Source organism: Papaver somniferum, chromosome 8, assembly GCF_003573695.1.
Source record: "Papaver somniferum cultivar HN1 chromosome 8, ASM357369v1, whole genome shotgun sequence".
In the NCBI taxonomy this organism is placed as follows: domain Eukaryota; kingdom Viridiplantae; phylum Streptophyta; class Magnoliopsida; order Ranunculales; family Papaveraceae; genus Papaver; species Papaver somniferum.
The window spans coordinates 118224024-118248351 of NC_039365.1; the positions used below are offsets into that span (position 1 = coordinate 118224024).

The window sequence follows — 24328 nt, forward strand, 5'->3', positions numbered from 1 at the left end:
ACTTGGACACTTGGTTATCCAAGGCTTGTGGAAGCGGTTGCACAGAAGTTTTGGCCTGATCTTTAGAATTATAAATAACCTAGAGATTAATAAGTTTGGTGTTGTTCAATTGAGAGAAGAACCACTAATGTAGATAGTGTTTTAGGCATTCACCAAGAGGGTGAATGGTCTGTTTTTGGTCCATGAGATGGATTGTTGTTTGTAATCTTCCTTAATGCAATAAAATGGTTTTATTGTGTTATATCTTTGTGTTCATCATGTTGCTGATCTTGTGAAGTTGTTTGAGTACATTTATGCATGGCAAACCTCTTATGCTTATGGGGGCATTAAGAGTTAGAGAGAAAGAAGATAAGACTTTCATTGCGTATTGCCTTAAGAGTGAAGGCAGATGCATACTTTGGTGAAAGTGTGCAATTCAAGGCTGAGTACTTGTGGGTAAAGTTGATTCACTGAACCACATAATATTGTTTGTCATGTCCCATGAAAATTTCAGGCGATTAAATGGGCATGTGACAGCAGGTACCAGAGCGGTGTTTGTGGACATTGTTCTTGATTTTTCTCTCTTTTACTCAAGTTGGTATCATTTGTTTGTCGAATTCAGTGGATAATTGCTTGGAGTTTCACTAGTATGGAGACTAGAAGCAGTTGGTCTTGTGTGGAAAGATCAATTGGAATGAACTTTGAATCTTAAAGTAGCAACAAACTATGAAAGTTTATGACGAAGGTGTCAAAATTCCTTCCAAAAGTGTTAGACGAACATGCGAGAATCATTAGAAACCGGGTTTTCAAGTGATTGTATGACAAAACTCAAGAGTATGCTTATTTCTATGGTGCAAGTCAGGTGTTTTTAAGTCCATGTTTCTCACAATTATGCAAAGATTACGCATTTGGAATGCATATCTTTGTGGTGTTATCAATAGCGAGTACATTACATGTTGTAATGGGAATTTGGCGAAAATTCTTGGGCAAAGTTGTTGTTGGCCTTTGCAGTGGCAAAGAAGATGGAGAATCTTTCTATGGGATAGAATTGAAGGTGTTTTCATCGTAGCCAGTTTGATGGAAGATTAAAATTATCTCTATCGAATGCATGTACCTTGGTGGTAATGCAAAGCCTGGTTACGAACCGGCATTTTTGTGGCAATGTGAAATCATGAAAGGATAATTGGAAGGACAATTCTTATCTAGCATAAAGCTTATGGAAAGGCTGACGAAAGAAGCGCAAGTTAGGGAAAAAATGATACACCACGGTCTTGTGTTTGCAAAGAGTTCTTCATTGATGCTAGATGTACACAAGAAGTGTGTTTGCACCTGGTTTATGAGTGGGATAAATATGCTTGGACAAGGATGTCCAAAGACCTGCATTTGATCATATCCACAAGCGGATGTTCTTGTCGACTGCAAATCAACAAATTGTTGCTACTGAAATTGATTTTGGAGGAGGGGAAAGACAAGAGTAACCAGATGTGCATGGGCAGTAAAAATGAGTTCCAAGTTTGAAGAAGAATGCGACATTCTTGCTTCATGGAACACAGGCAATGGTGCCTCATTTGTAAGGATTATGGCCTTGTTGAGATTTTCCAAGGGATTTATCCGCGAAAGTCATTGTGTAACATGACTTTGCTGAGCTCTATGGTGATGCTCAAAATCACCAAGTTAAGTCTGTTCCAGTTGTGCAAAGGTGCATAATATTGTTTTAAGATCTGGGTGCTAATTGGCATAACAGATATGCAACATTAGCATGCGCCAAATAGGATTTGGGCATGGCCAAGATACATAATGCGTTTAGAGATGCAAGTTAGGCCGAATTAATGATGCGTGGAGAAGGAAGGACAAAGTAGCGGTGATGCATAAGAATGGCATGAGGTCATTTTTGAAAAATCTTCATGAAAGCTAAAGTAACATGATAGCATCAGTTTGAAGGAGTATTCAACTAAGTGTCAACTATATTGTGTATATTGTGCTTCGTTATGGGAGTGGCATAAGAACGTTGATAGTTGGAAGAGTGCATGTGGAAAAGTGAATAGCTACATTGGGGACAGTAGGTGCTCTCTCGCTTTCTTGTTTGTTTCATAGAAGCGAAGACGAAGTTATTATTGCAAGACTTGTTAGGTCTTACAAGTTTCAATCAGTTGGTGCAAGTATTTTCTCAAGTTTGAGTATACTTTCAGTTTGGATCGAGTGGACCTTGGTGTTGGGAATTGTCTCTATATGTAAGGTAGTAGTGAATGAGGGTATTTGAGACGAGAGTTTTTGTCTCTTTTGTTCAAAGTAAATCTAGTTCACGTGGAAGATGCTACATAGCAAATTAAGCCAAAATATGCAATAAAGGACGCGGAAAGTGAAAGAAGCAAATATAGGAGTTGGTGGCATAGTCAAGTTGTTGTTGAGAGTTATGTAGAAGTGGGATGTCATTTGGCAGCGATAACATGGAGTAACGCATCAAGAATGAAGATGTAAGTCCATCAAGTATATGAGTTAAGAGTAACTCATAGTTAGGAAGAACATGATTTTTTTTTCCTCCACATTAAAGCGTAGCAGTTTGAAAAAAGCAAGTGATGCTTAAATTGTTAGTTTCAAAGGCGCGTGAAGAGGATGCCTAGTCCTAAGTCATGACTGTATCAAAGTCATGCATTTCAATCAAGGTGTTGCCAAAATGCAACCAAGAACAGCGAGGTGCTGGTTCTTAGGTATACAAATGATGCAAGTCCAAGAAGGTGAAGTTTGCAATATGATTTGGAGGACAAATCTAATGAAAGTGCTGATGTTGGCAAAGTGCAACAAAGGCTATAAGTTCTGGCGTATACCAAGAGTGGTATGGAATCATAGGATGCATACCTTAAGGCGTGGCATGATTTGGCGTAGGCGCATATGATTGAAAAATGAGGCCAAGTTTTGTATAAGTCATGTTATGTTGCATGGTGCAACTAAGGTCGAAAAGTGAAGGCATAAGACTACGGAAATGATCATTATGATCAGTTGGGAAGAATCATTGCTTGCGTGCACTTAGGCGCAAATGATTCAAGTGAAACTCAATCTTAATTCAGGGAATTGGTAAGAGGAATTTCCAAGTTGTATTTGGGTGTTGATATGCGATTGTAGTTGAAGTTGGATCATAGGCCAACGTGACAACAACAATACAAGTCAGTAGGATCAATCACAAGGAAGTAAGCTAATTGATGGCATATGGTACTAGGTAGAAAAGTTTTGGCAAGGAAAAAGGCAAAACAAGTTTGTTGATTTCTAAGATAGGCTCAGAAGTGTACAAGGCCAGAGGACAAGTATAGCGATTATACTTTTGCGTTCAACGAGGATGTTGAACAGATTAGGTGGGGGAGCTTTATGACCGGCCAGGAAAGTGACGCAAAATGATTGCGCGTTACAGTGTTGCAGGCCAAGTCAGTGTTCGACAATGATTGCGAGACACTGCATAGACTGTCAAGTGCTAAGAATGGCAAGACCCTACAGGGACAGTGAAGCGCAAAGGTAGTGCTACATTGTAAAGACATTTGGCTAAGTAATGAAGCTTATTGGCCGACACAATGAAGCTTCATTGAAGGGAAGACAATACATGCCAAGTTGACAAATGCAACATGCGATGTTGGCATTGATACATATCCATGGAATTGAGTTGGCCCAAACTCAAGGATGATGCAAGCAGGTAGAGTAGACTAAGAATTAGTTTATGCATTAGTTCAACGCAGGTCCAAAGCTTAAAAAGTGCAAACAAGCTAGCAATGCAAGAGTGGCATTGCTATTGTCAAGCAAATTAACTAAGTGAAGCATATGATGCATGAATAATCAGAATGAGCTTGAGGTATTGTCCTTGATGATTGAAGAACAATGATTGACCATGCATTGGCTTAGAGCAAGAAGTTTGCAGGGCAAAGATGGATGAGCATTGGATCAAGGCCGAGTTCAGTAAAGCGCAACAGTTGTGCAATACGGTTCAGGTGACGGTTAAGAGTTGGTTATTGGATTTGCAAGCATGCCAAAAGTGTGAGACAAAGGTGAACGGTTATAATATGTTTATAGCCATTTTAGAGTGTTTATAACCACCAAGAACAGGTGTGGCGCTAGTTGGCGTGACAACACAAAAGGTGGCAGTTGAAGTTGGCGGTTATGGAAACTACTTGGACACTTGGTTATCCAAGGCTTGTGGAAGCGGTTGCACAGAAGTTTTGGCCTGATCTTTAGAATTATAAATAGCCTAGAGATTAATAAGTTTGGTGTTGTTCAATTGAGAGAAGAACCACAAATGTAGTGTTTTAGGCATTTACCAAGAGGGTGAATGGTATGTTTTTGGTCCACGAGATGGACTGTTGTTTGTAATCTTCCTTAATGCAATAAAATGGGTTTATTGTGTTATATCTTTGTGTTCATCATGTTGTTGATCTTGTGAAGTTGTTTGAGTACATTTATGCATAGCAAACCTCTTATGCTTATGGGGGCATTAAGAGTTAGAGAGAAAGAAGAAAAGACTTCCATTGCGTATTGCCTTAAGAGTGAAGGCAGATGCATACTTTCATACAGGTGTGCAAGGATGAGTACTTGTGGGTGAATTTGATTCACTGAACCACATAGTATTGTCGGTCATGTCCCATGAAAATTTTAGGCGATTAAATGGGCATGTGACACACGCCAACATCGTGAAAATATATGAGGAACCCAAGTTTGAGTTTTCGTATATGTATGTGTAATATGCAGCCAAAAAGATTAGATCTATGGTTAAGATTTGTAGTTTGGAACTAAATTCATATTTTCACGTTTTACATGGACTAAATTAACCTTTATCCAAAATATATAATTAACAATTTTTTTTTAAATTCCATAAATAGTCGGTTGATTGGTCTTGGCATTTTTTCTGGGTTTATTACTCACTAGTTCAATTTTTAATGTCCATTTGGTTAATCATTTCTCTCTTCTTTTTCTCTTTTCATTGTAAACACAATAATATATATATCATCATTAATAAGTTTCGTTGTCTATACATGTAAAAGAGAAATGCCAATACACAAGTGAGGATCATACAGGTGTCTTGTGTGAAAATCACAATAATGCTTTTATCAATTTATGTTTACATGATTTTTGTATTTAGCATAACATATGAGTTTCGGTTTAAGCTTTTACTATAATAATAATTAATAAGGGGAAAGCCGTTTTTACTAGAGGGAAAGCTGATTTTCGGGTGGATTTATAAAACTTTCCCTCTATTAGTTTCGATATCACCCTAACTCTACTTAAATTGCTGAAAATGATTTTTAGACATCCATTCATATGCCCGCTCTAATGATTTTTCGATATCACCCTAACCTTAACCCTACAAATTATTGTGAAGAGGAACATTGCGCAAATTTTAGGTCCTCCCTTATTGAACAAATACTTAACAATATCATTTTAATAAGCTCAAGATGAACTTGACAATCTTCTCTCTGGATGGTACAAAATTTAAAGCTCAAACTGAACTTGACATTCATAAGTTCCATTGGACATTTAGATATGGTCGAATTGATTTATACAACCTAAAGTCATCCTCTACTCATAATGCTAATGATAATGGGGTCATGATGATTGAGAATGATAAAAACTACAACCCCATCTTAGGAGACGACCGTCATCTTATGTATCTTTGCTCGATGGCTTCCAAGTTAGCCAATGAAAATGCCACAATCGTTTGAAATGTTGGTGTTCATTACTGGAAGGTGTATGCCCCTACATGTTAAGATATTATGTACTAGTTTTAGGCTTTAAGCTAAAGTCGTCGAAATCGAACCCACAACCTCACAACTAATACATTAACCTTTTATGGAGCTTTAAATGTATATATACTCACTATATATATGCTCATGATATTTGGCTATCAGATTATTGATGAAGGGAAAGCTTTTTTAAATCCACCACAAAATCGGATTTCCCTCTAATAATGGCTTTCCCCTTAATAATTATCTTTACTATTGGCACGTATTAGCTAAAAACCGGTTTCAACCTTTCAATGCAAAGGTTGTATTTGTAGTTGTTCTTTTGTTTTGCAGGGGAATAACAACTTACAGGGGGGAGTTCTTACTGAACTGGTTCTTAATGATATATCTTTGTGGGGAGAGTGGTTGTGGAAATCAAGGAAATAATTATGACTTTAATTTTATGATCTTAGTTTGTCATGTCAAATCATAAGGTATGATTTTTGTGTTAGTTAAGCATTTATACTGTTAAGAAAAGTTTGATTTTATTGCATATACTTTGCTTTTTCTTAACGAAATACGGTGCAATTGTTATATTTCCATTATGTTGTTTGGATTGATTATTGCGTTTCAATTGTTTCCGGTTAAGAAAAACTATGTCACTTTTATTTTTGACTTATTGAATTGGTATCGATTATTTTTTCTTAAAAAAATAGGGATCATTTGTTTTAGTCTCTTTGGCTCCTGACAAGAGTAACTAAGTTAATTCTGATCTTAGTTCAGGCTTGTCGAAATATAGGATTTGATTATTCAAGTCTATTCGATTCCTTGATAAGAAAAACTAGTTAACTAACCTAGTTTTTGTCTCATCTAAAAGAAGGCATGTTATTATATGAATAATTAGAACATGATAAGAGAAATTGAGTTAACTCTGATCTCTTTTGAGTCTTATCGAATAACGCGATTATACATACACTGTGACTACTATTTTTTCGGCAGTCTACGTAATATGAACATCTCATAGGATCATATACTAAGTAGTAAAGATACCTCAGGTGAACTGATACTCAGGTAAAAGAAATTATTCAATATGCAAGTAGCATAAATACGATAATAAGTTAAGTGCAACTCAGTTATCATAAACACATGATATTTACATGGTTCAACATTCGTCTACGTCCACGGGGTAATGAGTAGTTGAGTTTATTAAGATTTGAGTGTGGTTACAAGGTATTCAATGCTCTCAAAGGTATTAAATAAAACTAGAAGTTAAGAAATCTCACTATTCCTCTTAGCATTCAATAAGTATAAGCTCCCTCCCTAGATCTCTTTCAGTAATTACGTGGCTCTCCTTTGGAACTGAAGCTCAATATTTATAGCGCCTTCCACATGTGGGACATCTTCAATATCTTCAGACGCATCGAGAATTGATGATCCTCTATATATATATTTGCACCTTTGTCGACCGCGGACCTTCCCTAGTTAGACTCTGCCACCTGGGCTTCTTCTACGTTAACTTTTGACCCATCGGAATCCGCTACTCCTCCGTACATATTATACCTTCGTCGATCGCGGAAAGAACTCAAACTCAAAGTTCGTAAGATGCAGGATGCACTTTATTTTTTATCAAACGAATTGGCCAAGTTTCCTTCCCGAAAGAACTCAAATTGTTATTGTCCTGGGTTTAGGCAAAAGAATTATTATAATGATAGTTCGAGTTTTGTCTATCGCTCGACAAGGCCATCTCATAAAATACCCAATTAGAAAGAGATATGACTTTGTAAATACGAATACAAGATCTGATGTTCCAAAATGGATAAAGGTTCGTAAATTATCTAATAGGGAAATGGTCCTAATGGTATGCCGGAGAAAACCGCTCATGCGAAACCCATCTATAAATGGGTCCCGAAGTCCTCCATATCCAAAGAGGGAACAAATGTTAGTCATAAGAATGACGCTCAATTGATAAATGTTGGTAACAATATTTTGAGAGTCTTCTTGAATGACTAATGATGTATTTTCAAAGTTGTTGTTGTAAAAAGGTTCGTTGAGACTTGTGAAGGAAGAATATTTTAGACTTAATTTTAAATAAAAATATAGGAAACTTAAATAAAAGTGATATGAAAAATATGGAGAAGACTGGGGCTATGGATTCCACTAATTACCAATATCAAAGTGATTTTATATTCTCTAATTATAATTATGCAAATCCTTCATTCAAATTGATTCTAAATATTGCAAAAGTTGATTTTTTTTAGAAATAACAATTGTAAATCGAAAGTATGGGACATCAAAACCCTAGGATAGCATGCTCCATCAATTGAAATAACAATTGTTTAACAAAAATCATTTTTTTTTCTATTTATTTATCAAGGCAAATAATCACATAATAATTGCATAAATTAAATAAAATAGAGATTACCACATTTTATTGGCGAAATAGCTTCCTCCGTCGCCCCAGAGGATGGGTTCAGCTCATCATTGTATAAACTTGCTCAAAGGTATTGATTCATGCTCAAAATTTGTTTACAAAGATGAAATGGAGAGAAAATAATGAAAAATCGGGTATTTGCAACGTTTATAATTGTTGCAAAACACTGTTACAAAGAACGATAAAAGAGAACTGCTGTTGTTGTCTCTTTGCGACCCTCACGTGTCTGTCGTTGTCACTGTTGATAAACGACTGTCTTCGTCAGTCTGTTCTTCGTGTTCTTCAGTTCTGCAGCAGCAGAAATGGTGTTCTCTGCAACTTGATTTTTCGGCTCTGTAATGCTCTCTAACTCTCCCAAACTCCCCCTCTCCCTTCCTCTAAACCTCAGCAACATATTTATATCCAACAGGTGAAGAAAATCCTCCGTAATAACTCAAAATTATCTTCATATATCCGGCAGTGAAGAAAATATTTTCTGGAATATTTTCTTTCGATTCTTGATTCCTTCACGCGTCTGTGGATGTCAACTTCTCCTTTTTTACCTCGTACATGCTTCCAACAGTTGTTAGAGTCTTCCCAACATGCGCAAACTCTCTCCAACTCATGAAAATCCCGTGAATATCTCCTCTCTTTGCATTCACACCTCTTTTTTCTTCCCAACGATTATCAAGCCAAACTGGATCAATTCCAACGACCCTACCACGCCTGTTAAGCTAAATAAAGTCTTCCCAAGAAGTTTCAGCCATTGAATCACATTATAACCCCTCCAAATCACGAACTGAAAATCTGTGAATATTTTCCCGCCAAAATTTATATTTGAATTTGAAGAAGATGGGTGCTGTGGACAAAAATGGGTGATGTGGACAAAAATTGGCTACATATAGTCGTGGGTGACAGTTAGCAAAAATGGGGGTCCGTATAGCAAATGTCCTCTGGGGTGCTCCGAGCAACTTTTCGAGCCGAATTTTCCAACAATATTTATTTTCCAAAAATACCTAAAAATACATAAAAAAACAATATTAGTACAAAAATCGAGTTCCAACAATATAGACATTGAGGACAATTTAGACACAAAAATGTGTCTATCAAATACCCCCAAACTTATTATTTGCTAGTCCTCGAGCAAATCTAGAAAATAAAAATGACTACTCTTAGCACGTGCAGCAAGCCGTTAAACCGCTAGGTGGCCCTAGTGGCGGAGTGTTGTCTCCGGAGGGCTTACCAGAGGTATACCCACAAAACCTTTATACTCCAGATCCTAGCTATCTACACGGAACCTTGGAAGGCGCTAAAGAATCTCCTTGGTTGGCATACTTATTGACTACAGTAGGAAGTACCCTGATGCGAAATTCCAATTGTTGTACACGAGTTTGCACTCAAGCATACTAAAATTCATATGAAGTGACAGAGCTCTACTCAGCTAGTGGCATTATGGACATCAATATCCGGAGTCAAAACTAATCACATGGATAGATCAAGAAGATGGATATAGAAACACATAGATGGTTTTGATGTTTACTAGGTGAACGGTGTTTCTCATTTCTGTCTGAAGGCCTCCGCCAAAATGAACCTATCCTAATGGACTGAGATACCGGTCTGACTAATATCAGCACACTGGCATATACAAGGGTACCAGTGGTCGATAATCCTAACTCTAGGTCAACACAACTGGCATATACAAGGGTTCCAGTGGTCGACTTTATTGAATTTATTCCAGTTGGTCAATGGTCTGGTCTTTTTTTTTTTTTTTTGTATCTCAATCACTCTAATTCACCCTAGCATTGGTAACAACTTGAATCGTGAGCCCCACCTAATCACTTAGAGAAACATAGTTTAAAAACAAAACAAAATAAAAACAGAAGTGAAAAGGACTCAACGAGATATGGTGAAATATCATGTTATTTCTAACACCTGAGTCTGTGCTTTTATGAATAGACTCTTTAGATGTTGCCATCTAGTCAGATTGGTTCCTCAACTCCTATAACCAAAATGCTTCCATCCACTTAGATTGGTTAGTGCCATCCTTAATAGGCATAAATTTCTAGGCTCTGGAGTTTATTTATTGCAAATAAAAGCTAACAAAAAGTTTCTTCCCTACCCCCAAACTTAAATCTAACATTGTCCTCAATGTTTCTAATGAAAGAGCAATACCAAACAGTAAAGTAACATGAGGAATTAGTAAAGAGAGAAGTCGGAAAGATAGTACCTGGGTGAAGAGAGAAATCAAAAACTAATATACAACAACATACAATCGCCTCGATGGTCAATCAAGGGTAAACAGGGTCCTCCAGAGGGACCTCCTCAATATCATCTGTAGGAAAGGGCTCTAAAAAGGGTTTCAATCTCTGACCGTTAACCTTTGAAGAACTACTACCATCCGGTGTCTCGATCTCAACAGCTCCATGAGGAAAGACAGTGCGAACAATAAAAGGACCCGTCCACCGAGAACGTAACTTCCCAGGGAAAAGATGCAAGCGGGTATCATACAGAAGAACTTTTTGACCTGGAGAAAATGACTTTCTTAAGATATTTCTATCATGCACAAGTTTCATTTTGTTCTTATACTCCTTAGCACTATCGTATGCATCTCTACGAATCTCTTCCAACTCATTGAGCTGGAGTTTCCTATGGGCTCCTGCCTTGTCAAGTGAAAAATTTAGCTGCTTAACAGCCCAATAAGCTCTATGTTCTAACTCAACAGGTAAGTGACATGCCTTGCCATACACAAGTCGATAAGGTGACATTCCAATGGGGGTCTTAAACGCAGTTCGGTAAGCCCATAAGGCATCAGTAAGCCTAGACGACCAGTCTTTCCGATTAGGATTAACTGTTTTCTCTAATATACGTTTTATCTCCCTATTGGAAACTTCTACCTGACCACTAGTCTGTGGATGATACGGGGTAGCTACCTTATGTGTAATACCATATTTCTTCATCAAAAGCCTAAAAGGTCCATTACAAAAGTGCGACCCTCCATCACTAATTATAGCTCGCGGTGTACCAAAACGTGTAAGTATATTATTTTTCAAGAACTCAATCACAACCCTATGGTCATTGGTTTTACACGCAGCCGCCTCAATCCACTTAGAGACATAGTCTACAGCGACAAGGATGTATAAGTTACCAAAAGAATTAGGAAACGGACCCATAAAGTCAATACCCCACACATCAAAGACTTCCACAACTAAAATAGGGTTCAAGGGCATCATGTTCCTACGGGAAATGGTTCCTAATTTCTGGCAACGTTCACAAGTCACACAGTAACTGTGGGAGTCTTTAAACAACGAAGGCCAATAGAATCCACACTGCAATATCTTAGCAGCAGTTTTCCTAGCACTAAAGTGACCCCCACAAGCATGATCATGACAAAAGAAATAATACTGGACTGGTCACTCTCAGGTATACATCTCCTAATAATCTGGTCTGGACAATACTTAAACAAATAAGGATCATCCCAGAAGAAGTGCTTAACCTCAGCTAAAAACCTAGAACGATCTTGTTTACCCCAATGTTGGGGCATTCGACCAGTAACAAGATAGTTCACTATATTCGCATACCAAGGTAATTGGGTAACAAAGAACAATTGTTCATCAGGAAAGCTATCCCTTATAGGAAGGGAATCATCAGGGGAACTAACAACTAGCCTAGACAAGTGGTCTGCTACAACATTTTCGGCACCCTTTTTGTCTCTAATGTCTGGAGAAAACTCTTGCAACAAAAGGATCCACCTAATCAATCTAGGTTTTGTATCCTTCTTAGACAAAAGATATTTCAAAGCAGCATGATCAGTATATATGATGATCTTAGAACCTAAGAGATAGGGTCTAAACTTGTCTAAGGCAAACACAATGGCTAACAGTTCCTTCTCAGTAGTGGTATAGTTCAACTGGGCATCATTCAGAGTTTTGCTAGCATAGTAAATCACATGAAGTAATTTGTTTTCTCGCTGACCTAGCACAACACCAATAGCATAATCTGAAGCATCACACATGATCTCAAAGGGTAGGTTCCAGTTGGGTGCCTGGACTATGGGGGCGGTAGTGAGTAAATTCTTAAGCTTCTCAAAAGCCTCTAAACAAGCATCATCAAAGACAAACTTAACATCTTTTGCAAGCAAATTGCAAAGAGGTCTAGAAATTAAGCTAAAATCCTTAATGAATCGACGATAAAAACCTGCATGCCCTAAGAATGACCTAATATCTCTTACGGTTTTTGGGACCTGTAAAGTTTAATAAGGTCAACTTTGGCTTTATCTACCTCTATACCCTTAGAAGATACGATATGCCCTAAAACAATTCCTGAACGAACCATGAAGTGACATTTCTCCCAATTAAGCACTAAATTTTTCCTTACACCTAGTCAACACTAGTGACAAATGATGCAAGCACTCATCGAAAGACGAACCAAACACTGAAAAATCATCCATAAAGACCTCTAAGAACCGTTCTACCATGTCAGAAAATATGCTCATCATGCAACGCTGAAAAGTCGCAGGGGCATTACAAAGCCCAAAAGGCATGCGTCTATACGCAAAGGTACCAAAGGGACAGGTAAAAGTGGTTTTCTCCTGGTCTTCTGGGGCAATAACGATCTGATTATATCCAGAATAGCCATCTAAAAAGCAGTAGTGACTATGTCCAGCTAATCTCTCTAGCATCTGGTCGATGAAGGGAAGGGGAAAGTGGTCCTTCCTAGTGACCTTGTTCAATTTCCTATAGTCAATACAAACACGCCAACCCGTGGTCACTCGGGTCGGGATTAACTCATTGTTATCATTCTGGACTACAGTAATACCGGATTTCTTGGGAACAACCTGAACGGGGCTGACCCACTTACTGTCTGAAATGGGGTAGATAATGCCTGCATCTAACAACTTAAGGACCTCGTTTCGAACTACCTCTTTCATATTAGGGTTTAGTCGACGTTGCATCTCCCTAGAAGGTTTGGTATCACTCTCTAAATAGATCTGATGCATACAAACAGTGGGACTTATACCCTTAATGTCAGCTATGGTCCACCCTAAAGCTTCCTTGTTGTTTTGAAGGACGGTTACTAGCCTACTTTCCTGGTCACTATCCAAGACGGAAGAAATAATCACAGGTAAAGTCTCAGACGGGCCTAAAAACCTATATTTCAGGGAATCTGGCAATGGTTTTAGGTCCAACTTAGGAGGCTCTTCTAACGAAGGAACTAGGGTAGACTAGAAACTGGTAGTGGTTCGACTTTAGGTTTCCATCCATTACTAGTATCTAACAAAGGGGTTGAATCTAACAAAGCATTCACCTCATTAATCACATTATCATCATCAAAATCAATCCCAAAGTGAGCTAGGCATTTCTCTAATGGATCTTCTAACAAAGTGTTTGGTAATGACTCCTCGACTAATGTTCCTATCATGTTCACCTCTTCTATGTTCGAGTCATCTAGTTCAGAGGGTAGCTTACTAATATTAAAAATGTTCAGCTCAATAGTCATATTACCAAAGACAATTTCATAATACCATTTCGACAGTTAATGATCGCATTGGATGTAGCTAAAAACGGGCGACCTAAAATTACCGGTATCTGGTTCTCTGGGTCAGGGACAGGTTGGGTATCTAGGATAACAAAATCCACTGGATAAATAAACTTGTCAACCTCTATGAGAACATCCTCGATCACACCACGAGGAATTTTAACGGACCTATCAGCTAACTGAAGTGTCATCTGGGTAGGTTTCATCTCACCAAGTCCTAGCTTAAGGTACACATGATATGGTAGTAAGTTCACACTAGCTCCTAAGTCAAGCAACGCTTTCTCAACACGGTATTTACCTATTGTGCAAGAAATGGTAGGGGACCCTGGGTCTTTATACTTAGGAGTAGTGGTATTCTGAATAATAGAACTCACGTGACTAGCTAGAAAGGCTTTCTTCTGGACATTAAGCTTTCGCTTTCGCGTACACATATCCTTGAGAAACTTGGCATAAGAGGGAATCTGCTTAATTGCATCTAGTAGTGGAAGGTTGATAGTTACCTGCTTAAAAACCTCCAATATATCATTAAAATTGGACTCCCTCTTAGTTGGAACTAGCAGCTGTGGGAATGGGGCTCTAGGGACAAAGCCGGGCTCAATATGACCCTCATTGGTCTCTTTAGAGACTCTATCAGTCTCCTCAGTTTCTGGTTCAGAAGGGTGAACTACACATGTTCACTATCAGGCATGGAAACCTTGTTGTCTATCTCTACCACTCCTAAGGGTTTTAATAGCATTCACATGATCAGATGGTCTTTCACCTATTTCATTAATTCCTCTAGGGTTGGGTTGAGTCTGACTAGGAAACTTACCTCTTTCTCTTAAAGACTCATTTATCTGACTAACCTGGGTTTTCAACTCGGAAATAGCCTGAGAGTTAGCCTGACCTATTCTCTTATTTTCTTCTAAACCTTGAGCAACAGATTGCTGAAACTGCACAGTGTTACGAGTTAACAAAGCAAGAGACTCTTCTAAACTCATAATCTTCTTATCCGAAGGGTTCTGAAACTGTGCCGGAGCTGAAGGATTCTTAGTATAGCCAAAACCTGGGGGAACCTGAGCATTACTAGACTGACCTTGATTCTGGCCCTTGGACCAAGAAAGGTTTGGATGGTTTCTCCAGCCAGGGTTATAGGTTTCTGAATATGGGTCAAACTTCTGTCGGTTATCAAACCTAGTGTTGTTATAAAGAGCATTGGCTTGCTCTTCAATAGCATGGCCTTCCCAAAAAGGCTCATTTCTTCCACTACTACCACTAGAATGACCTAATTCTAAGGCTTCTAACCTTTTGGCTATAGCTTATTTTGGCATCTGACTCATGAGATCCTTCTACCCTATTAACATTTCCTCTACTTAGAAGAATTGTTTTCTGGGGTTCCCTACTATTTTCCCATTGTTGGGTCTTATCGGCGATTTCATTCAAAAATGTCATCGCTTCATCAACAGTTTTATTCTCAAACCCACCTGTGCATAAGGACTCAACCATGGTTGTTGTTGAATAATCTAAACCCTCGTAGAGGATCTGAACTAACCTAACCTTCTCCAAACCATGATGAGGACATTGAGATATCAAGTCATTGAACCTTTCTAAGTACCTATATAAAGATTCTCCCTCTTGTTGGGCAAAAGTACATATTTGTGTCCTAATAGACGATGTTTTATGCCTTGGGAAAAACTTATGTATAAAGGCAGAAGTAAGTTGGTCATAGGTTTCAATTGACTCAGAGTCCAAACTATACAGCCAAGATTTGGCTTTATCTTTTAAGGAAAAGGGGAATAACCTAAGTTTCAACGCATCATCACTTAGGTTTTTAATTTTCAGAGTACTACAAACTTCCTCAAATTCCCTAACATGAAAATAGGGGTTCTCATTCTCCTTCCCTAAAAACATTGGGAGCATCTGTAAAGTCCCAGGTTTCAGTTCATAATTTGCCTCGGTTTCAGCTAACTTGATACAAGACGGACGAGAGGTCCTAGTTGGGTTTAGCAAAGCTTTCAAAGTTGCCATTTCTGGCACTACCAAAGGACTAGGAGTACTAGGGGTACTTTCCTCACGAAGAGACAGATTCTCAAAACTGAAGTTTCCAAAAACGGGGCTCTCAAAAGAAGAGTCTTCGAGCTCCCCCCCTTCACAAGAAGAACTACTAGGTTTGTCACTAATCAAACGACCTAGAGTGTTTCTTTTCCAAGCCCGTTTAAAAACTTCGGGCATACACTAGAAAAACAAAATCAAAAAGAAAAGTCCTAAAAAGGAAGGGATGTTCTATGCAAACACAAACAAGGCTGACTCCACCACAGCAAACCTACTGATTTCTAGCAAACAAAAAGCATGATGGCTCCACTTAGATTGTTTCTAGACCAGCTTCTAATCCTTCGAACGGGAATTCGTTACAATTTAAGCAAACCCCTGGAATCAATCCGAGTTAAAGTAAGTTGAATAGAGGCGAGGGAAGCTCGGTGGAGCTTTGATACCCAAGGCCTCACCGGTATTACAAGGCGGCGCAGTCACGCATTCAACTTACAGAAACCGTCAAGAACTTCGAAGTATGCTTAAAAGAGTAACCAATATCTTTCGAATGACTTTCCTGTTAAGCTCGTTACCCTATCGGTCTCGTTCTAGTCAAAATTTTAGGCTTAGGTTCGTGTTTGGTATCGTTTTCCGAAGGCGGGCAAGAAGAGAACGGTGATGAAATCCGAACCCTTATCTTGTATGGCCAGTCCTTGCCCTTTACTAGGAAATTAAAGCAGCCGTTTTCAAGTCCTCAACATATATGCATACGAAGGAAGACAGTAACTCGCTGACAGGGGATTCACGAGTGTTTCGACAAACTTACCTCCCGTACCAGACGGGGGATGAACCTTTGTAGTCGACTCGGGCCACGACTCCTATGTCATGTACGAACCCGAGGGGCCGAGGTGATATCGTAATCACCGTCCTTCTCTGCAAACAGTTTATATATAAACCACCCTTCCGTAGGGTTTAAAAAATAATGTCCCAAAATTCAAAGTCCAAAGTCCAAAAATATAAAGTGCAAAAGAAAAAGAAAGTCTAAAAAAAAAATCTACAAAAATAAAAATGTCTCTCTCTTTTTTTATATAAAAAAAAAATCTTCTTCTTTCGCTCCTTTCGCTTTGCCTTTTACTCCAGTCTTTAAGTATTCACCAAAAGCTTTGGCAAAATTTTCTTTCGCTCCAAATTCCAAAATCTGAAAGAAAAAGACAAAAACCCAAAAACGTAAAGAAGAACAAATAAAAAAAACCTAAAAAAAAAATCTAAAAACTCTAGCCTAAAGACAAGTCCGCGTCGGCGGCGCCAAAAATTTGATGTATTTTCAAAGTTGTTTTAGTAAAAAGGTTCGTTGAGACTTGTGAAGGAAGATTATTTTAGACTTAATTTTAAATAAAAATATAGGAAACTTAAATAAAAGTGATATGAAAAATATGGAGAAAACTGGGGCTATGGATTCCACTAATTACCAATATCAAAGTGATTTTATATTCTCTAATTATAATTATGCAAATCCTTCATTCAAATTGATTCTAAATATTGCAAAAGTTGATTTTTTTTAGAAATAACAATTGTAAATCGAAAGTATGGGACATCAAAACCCTAGGCTAGCATGCTCTATCAATTGAGATAACAATTGTTTAACAAAAACCATTTTTTTTCTATTTATTTATCAAGGCAAATAATCATATAATAATTGCATAAATTAAATAAAATAGAGATTACCACATTTTATTGGTGAAATAGCTTCCTCCTTCGCCCAGAGGATGGGTTTAGCTCATCATTGTATAAACTTGCTCAAAGTATTGATTTATGCTCAAAATTTGTTTACAAAGATGAAATGGAGAGAAAATAATGAAAAATCGGGTATTTGCAACGTTTATAATTGTTGCAAAACACTGTTACAAAGAACAATAAAAGAGAACTGTTGTTGTTGTCTCTCTGCGACCCTCACGTGTCTGTCGTTGTCACTGTTGATAAACGAATATCTTCATCAGTCTGTTCTTCGTGTTCTTCAGTTCTGCAGCAGCAGAAATGGTGTTCTCTGCAACTCGATTTTTCGGCTCTGTGATGCTCTCTAACTCTCCCAAACTCCCCCTTTCCCTTCCTCGAAACCTCAACAACATATTTATATCCAACAGGTGAAGAAAATCCTCCGTAATAACTCAAAATTATCTTCATATATCCGGCAGTGAAGAAAATATTTTCTGGAATATTTTCTTCCGATTCTTGATTCCTTCACGCGTCTGTGGATGTCAACTTCTCCTTTTTTACCTCGTACACGCTTCCAACAGTTGTTAGAGTCTTCCCAACATGCGCAAACTCTCTCCAACTCATGCAAATCCCGTGAATATCTCCTCTCTTTGCACACACACCTCTGTTTTCTTCCCAACGATTATCCAGCCAAACTGGATCAATTCCAACGACCCTACCACGCCTGTTAAGCTAAATAAAGTCTTCCCATGAAGTTTCAGCCATTGAATCACATTATAACCCCTCCAAATCACGAACTGAAAATATGTGAATATTTTTCCGCCAAAATTTATATTTGAATTTGAAGAAGATGGGTGTTGTGGACAAAAATTGGTGATGTGGACAAAAATGGGCTACATATAGCCGTGGGTGACAGTTAGCAAAAATGGGGGTCCGTATAGCAAATGTCCTCCGGGGTGCTCCGAGCAACTTTTCGAGCCGAATTTTCCAACAATATTTATTTTCCGAAAATACCTAAAAATACATAAAAAAACAATATTAGTACAAAAATCGAGTTCCAACAATATAGACATTGAGGACAATTTAGACACAAAAATGTTTCTATCAACTAAGGAAAGACATCTTGTTGTCTAAAGTCTCTTGTACGATGAATGTTGTGATAATGACTACTCTCCATCACAAATTAAAGAAAAGATATAAGAGATGGAACAAGAGAAAGCAAACCAAGCAAGATGTCAAGAATGATCATTCTGTCTTAATCACCTGTGACAAACAAGACAAGGCTCAACTCAACACAACCTATTTATTTTGGGATGTGCATGCTCACCTTTATGATTAATCTTTTGAAAAGTGAGAAAGCACATGAAAACTGAGCACATGACCTCCCGGTTATTATATGACTAATTAACATCTTCAGAGAGATTTTTCTCTTCTTTACTCATACCTTATCAATCCATAATTGATAATTTGATAGAAAAGGTAATTTTGAGTTTATGGTGTTGATATCTACAGGTCATATATGTGTATTTCTTGTTTATACGGTTAAAACGATCCAAAAATCACTAAATTCGGACATCGTATGTAAAAATTATGCCTAGAACAGCTTTGTGTATGAATTCATGCTAGAATCAGTTACAACCTAACCTATGGACCAAGGTATAACCGGTCATAATTATTCAGAAGGAGGGATTGGAGCGCAACTTTTTGCTCGGCTCCCTTCCAGCTCTCTTGTATCTTGTTTTGAAGAAGGTCTATTAAATTCTTAGAAAAATGAGAGAGAAGCAGTCGTATAGTTTCCCAAATCCTTAGAAAAAATTCTCCCTTTCGTTTGATAAAACCACCTACAATCTTATAGATCTTAACGAAAACCGCTTGTTTCTTCCCCTTTTTTTTCTCATAAGTTCTCTCAATTCTTATATATTTTCTATACTTCTCTTCTTCGATATCTAAATCTCTCTTTTCTTTTTCTCTGATTGTTTTATAATCTCCTGGTAGTTCTGTTTTTCTTCAATTTCTTAGTTCTGGTGCTTGTTTTTCTTATGTCTCCTCTTCGTATTTGGTAGATCTTCGTAATCTCCTTTTGTTTTTTGAAAGTTTCTTCTTTGTTTGTTGGAATTGTTTTGAGTCTGTTGCAAGGTTTAATCAATTGAGTTGTGTAGTTTGCTTTCCTCTCTAGCCTTTATTCTACTCTTCTGGACAAGTCTTCTTCTAATCTCTTTCTGTTTGATTTCTATCATGGAAATTGATTTATTATGTTGTCTATTTGATAATCTGGATTTTGAAACTATTTCTCAAGAACAGTCCCTAATCTCTTTGATTGAGATTGATTTTCTTTGTAATACTTTCAATGGTCTCAACTTGGGTGATGGTGACTATAACAGAATGCAAGCTAGTGAAAATGAATTTTTAGATGACTTTGCTCACTATCAAGCTTCCATTACCAGTAAAGTTCCCTCTCTCATGAGTAGGGGTTTCAACAGATCTCAGGAGATCAATTGTCAAGCAAGATTTACTGTTTTTGGAAAGTTTCACAGTGCTATTCTGATTTGGGGTGTTTATGTGGACGGCGATGGAGTCTCCGATGATCTGAATTTCAAGTTGTCCGATGAAATTGACGGAACTCTCCAAACAAGGTATATATCTTATTAGCCCTTTGAAGTACTATCCTTTATGGTCCCATCTTAATTCTCTCAGGATTTATCAAGTTTTATCTGACGAAGAAGACAATTTTGGTTGTTGGTTTATTCACGTGAACTTTATTTGGCCTTATCCTCTGCCCAAAGACAAATACTTTTGGATTATTATCTCTTTTACCTCTGGCAATGTTCTTTAATTGCGCTTGTTTTTTTCTGGTTTGCTGATGATAAAGATTACTTAATTGCTCTTGTTACTTTATTCGTGATATCCTGGATGTTCTCGTTATATGAAAATGATAGTTCTCATCACATTAATGATCCCGTGCTTTCTATTATTACAATTCTAAAACAAGTTCAGTTGCAATTGCTTGATTATATGAAGAGGGATTGTCAATCATTTGGGGTCATGAGTATTCACGGTGATTAATATGGATGGTATTCCTCGCTGGCTAGTAATTCTTTTGAGTGTTGGCCTTTTACTGCATTCTTGTGGGGTTGATAAGATAGAGGAGCTGTATGTTGGGGACTATGGAGGCATGGGTCAGAATCAGAAAGATGATCTTGTCCCTTATTGTACCAGTAGAGTCTTCTATAAGCTCTTAGTCGTCAGAGCTCTAACCTATCGACAGATATAATTAGATCTCTATTGGTTCTCTCGTGAGTGGAATGGCTTAATCTCTCTGACCCTGATGGAAAATGATAGAAGGCGATTGTTTAATTTGGAGGATGAAATTGTTTGGATGTCTTATTATAACAATGGATGTTTAGGAGTTTGTTCTGATATTGATGGAAATTCTTTCTGTTTAGTTGTATGTCTTTGTGGTTCTTTACTTCGTGATATAAAAATTGAAGGAAAAGCTGATGTTTTCTATTGGCATGCTGATGAGGAAATTAGATATGAACCTTGTATGTGGTCTCCGATGGAACTTCAGTGGTTTATGCAGAATCAGTCTAATTCCTTGAATTCTTGGGATGGTTTGCTAGTCTTCAATTTACTCTTATGTTGGACATATTTCGTTGTCATACCTTTAAGACAGTTATCACCTTCGGGGGCTTGGGATGTCTATTCATATGGTTGGTACAAGTTTAAGATGAATCTGGTCATGCGATTTTTATTTGGCTGGTTGTTCTTAAGGATTCTTTTTTGAATCAGTCTAGTTCCATGAGTGCTTGGGATGATCTGCTGGTCTTCAATTTACTCTTATGCTGGACATATTTCGTTGTCATACATTTAAGCCAGTTATCACCTTCGGGGGCTTGGGATGTCAGTTCATATGATTGGTACAAGTTTAAGGAGAATCTGGTTAATAATGATGAGTGGTATATTTGGTTGTTTCAGTGGTTTGGATCTTCTTCCAGGCAGTTTTCTGAGGAGTTTTTCTTCATGTTTTTTTTTTCCAATCAGTATCATACAATTCTTATGTTTGGAGGAAACATGTCTTGGTTTATCTTTGTTAGTCATCTTTCTCTTTGGAGGAATGATGCACCTTTGTATGTCACGCGTGGCTCATTTATGAGAATTAAACGTCAACATACTCATGTTCTGAAAGAGGCTCCAGTAGTGGTTGATTGTAATAATGGTCGAAGTGGCGCTGATAAAGTATTAGCGAATTTGAAGATTTCTTCATTAGAACTGGACCGATTGAGGATGTCTACTTTACTTCCTGGACGCAACATGTAAGGACCCTCAAGGATGTCAACGCTATTAGACTAGTCAAGGGACGTCTTAGTCGCTAATTACTCGATTAGTGTAACTCGAACTTTAACTAATAGAAACTAATCTAACAACGATCTAGATACGAAACTAGTACCGTTGGATAAGTCTCGAAAAGTTGCGCGGAATGGACTACACGAACGTGTCGTTCGGATACTGGGCGAAGAAGAAATCATCAGGTTAGCATAAAGGGAAAATTAGTCTTTTTACCATTAGACCGACCCGGCCTTTCCTTATCGCGGACAATATGTGTTTAGGGTTTCCCCTTGGTCTTATCTACCAAAACCTAATCGAGAAGGAAATCATTTTCTCTTTTTTCGTCTTCTCTCTTATTCTTTCTTCTTTTCGTTCTTCTTCTCCTGTTCTTCATCAGTCGATGAAATTGAAGAATCAATTCATGATTTTGAGTTGTTAGTCAGTTGGTAAAGATCCACGAAGGGTTATTGATAGTGAAGATTATGGAGTTTAATTCTATTTCAAAGGAAGCTAGGGTTTCTGTTCTTCCCCAAATTGAGAATAGGGTTTCTATAAATTAGTTTGGAGTTCGATTCGAGTAAGGAATAAGATGAGTTAGATGATTTACAGGATGGGTTTGTTTAATCAAAGGTTTTGATTGTTGATTTGGGTTCGAATTAGAGAAAAGATGATTTGAGATTGAGAGCTGTTGATGAGGATTGAGGGGTGCTTGTTGTTAATCTTGAAATGATGTTGAATAAACCTAGTTGGTGGGTTGCTGTAGTTTCAAGGAGAATTGAAGAATCGATTCAGAGATAATCGACCTTTTAAGTTGAAATTGCATAGTTTTGTTTCTATTACTGAGTGATTATGATTTCCTATGAGAAATGTGGTTGAAGTTTAGTTTTTGTTTGAGTTACAGGGCATGGGTTTATGTTTAAATGATAAGAGAATTGAATTGGTAGAGATTCAGGGTGATTGTGCATTGGTGGATGTTGTTGCCGTGAGGAGATTACTGTATTAGAAATGATGAAGGATCTGAAGTTGAACCAGATGGTGTAGGTGCTGTGATGGAATTGGTGGTTTGGTGTTGCCATTGCAGTTTGGTAAGCTGCAGTTGGAGATAATCTGGTGGTGTTGTTATGGGTTATAGTGATGTTTGGCTAGTATGAGTTGCAGATATGGTTTAGAATTGGAATGAACTGGTGTTGAGTTGGGGAAGTAGAAAAGACGTGGTAGTGGTGAGAATCACAGTGGGTTGTTAGTGTTGAAACTGTAATGGTGGTGGTGATATTGATTTGAACAGAAATTGGGAATTCATTGTGTTAGGCCGGCGCAAGTATAGTCTGGTGGTGATGACAGTTAGATGTATGTACATGATTGGTGATTGCATTGAGTTGCAGATGGATCTATTGAACTGCCAGGAACTCGTGCTGGTGGTGTTCTAATGGTGAATAATCCGAGCTGAAATTGTTGTGTTAGTGGAAGGGTTGAAATGAGAAGTATTTAGATCATATGCAAGAATGTGAAGTTGCAGGTGATGTTGTTTGATAGACACGTTTTTGTGTCTAATTTGTCCTCAATGTTCTGTATTGTTAGACTCGATTAAATACTTATTGTGTTATTTAATGTTTTTGTAGATGTTTTTGGAAAAATAAGCTCTTGCGGCGAAATTGGCTCGAAAAGTGGTGTTTTACACCCTAGGATAGTGACTAAAAACATCCCAGAAATGCCCCGGAGGAACTCAGAAAAAATGCTGGAAACACCCCAAAAAAATTACTTAAGGCACCCCAAAGGACATGTGTTATTCGGACTCCAACAACGGATAAGGGGCGACCACTGTATAAGGGGTGACCTTCTTCACAAATTCAAAAAAAGTATTTTGGCGTGAAAATATTTCTTTTCACAGGCAGATTTTTCGATCGGATTTTGGAGGAGTTTTTGTGCGATTCAATCGCTGAAACTTCATGGGTAGATGTGATATGTCATAGAAAAGCTGGTATGGGTGTTTTTTTCGATCAAATTTGGCTGGATAACTTGGTTTAATCCAAACAGTGAGTTGGAGGATAAACACAAACTTACACGAGTTTAAACGTGTACTGCTCGTGATTGGAAGACTTAATCAATATTGTGGAGCGTGGAGAAGGTATAAAAGGAAAGAAACACAGCTGAGAACGCGTGAAAATCATAAAACAGGGAAGAAAATCTTGCCGAAAATATTTTTTATCACCCGAGTAAAGAGAGGATTATCTCGAGTTATGGAGGAGATTTCTTGTGCTGTAGGTGTATATAAAGGGTCTTGAGGTATCATAGAAGGGGTGTCGAGAGTCTGGGGGGCTGAGGAGAGCCAGAGAAGAAGAAATTCGAGTTTTCCCAAACTCGGTTTCTGCTGCTGCTGCTGAACATGAAAAACACGAAGAACGGACCTGCAAAGACAGTCGTTTTTTAACAGTGTCAGCGACACAGAGGCGAGGGTCGCAGCACAGTGTTTACAACACTTTCTGTCTGTCGTTTTCTGTAACAGCTGGTTTGTAACACTTATAACTGTTACAAACCCGGTTTTATTGTATTTCTCATATTCTCATCATTTGTAAACCATTTTTGAGCATCAATGAAATTCTTTGAGAGGTTTTCCAACATGATGAGCGGCTAATTCTGTCACAACCAAGGCAATGAGGAAGCT

General features: G+C 37.9%; 1 protein-coding gene across 2 annotated transcripts; it reads left to right on the forward strand.

The window, feature by feature from the left end:
- The first annotated feature begins 18908 nt into the window (after positions 1-18908).
- On the forward strand, positions 18909-23480 carry LOC113302757. 2 transcript variants are annotated; one of them, XR_003337085.1, is made up of 2 exons: positions 18909-23182; positions 23286-23480. XR_003337085.1 is itself a non-coding variant. In XM_026551697.1 (2 exons), the coding sequence occupies exons 1-2, from the start codon at positions 19576-19578 to the stop codon at positions 23347-23349; spliced, it is 462 nt and encodes a 153-aa protein (XP_026407482.1). In that variant the 5' UTR covers positions 18921-19575; the 3' UTR covers positions 23350-23480. The 2 variants fall into 2 exon arrangements, 1 of the variants encoding a protein (XP_026407482.1); XM_026551697.1 differs by having other exon boundaries at positions 18921-19973.
- The last annotated feature ends 848 nt before the right edge of the window (positions 23481-24328 follow it).

Excerpts from the sequence above, each read along its gene's own strand:
- LOC113302757 (XM_026551697.1), top strand. The coding sequence starts at position 19,576 with ATGGAAATTGATTTATTATGTTGTCTATTTGATAATCTGGATTTTGAA. Across the intron at positions 19,974-23,285 it reads GACGGAACTCTCCAAACAAG|ATGTTTTTGGAAAAATAAGC; the intron begins GTATATATCTTA and ends ATGTTTTTGTAG.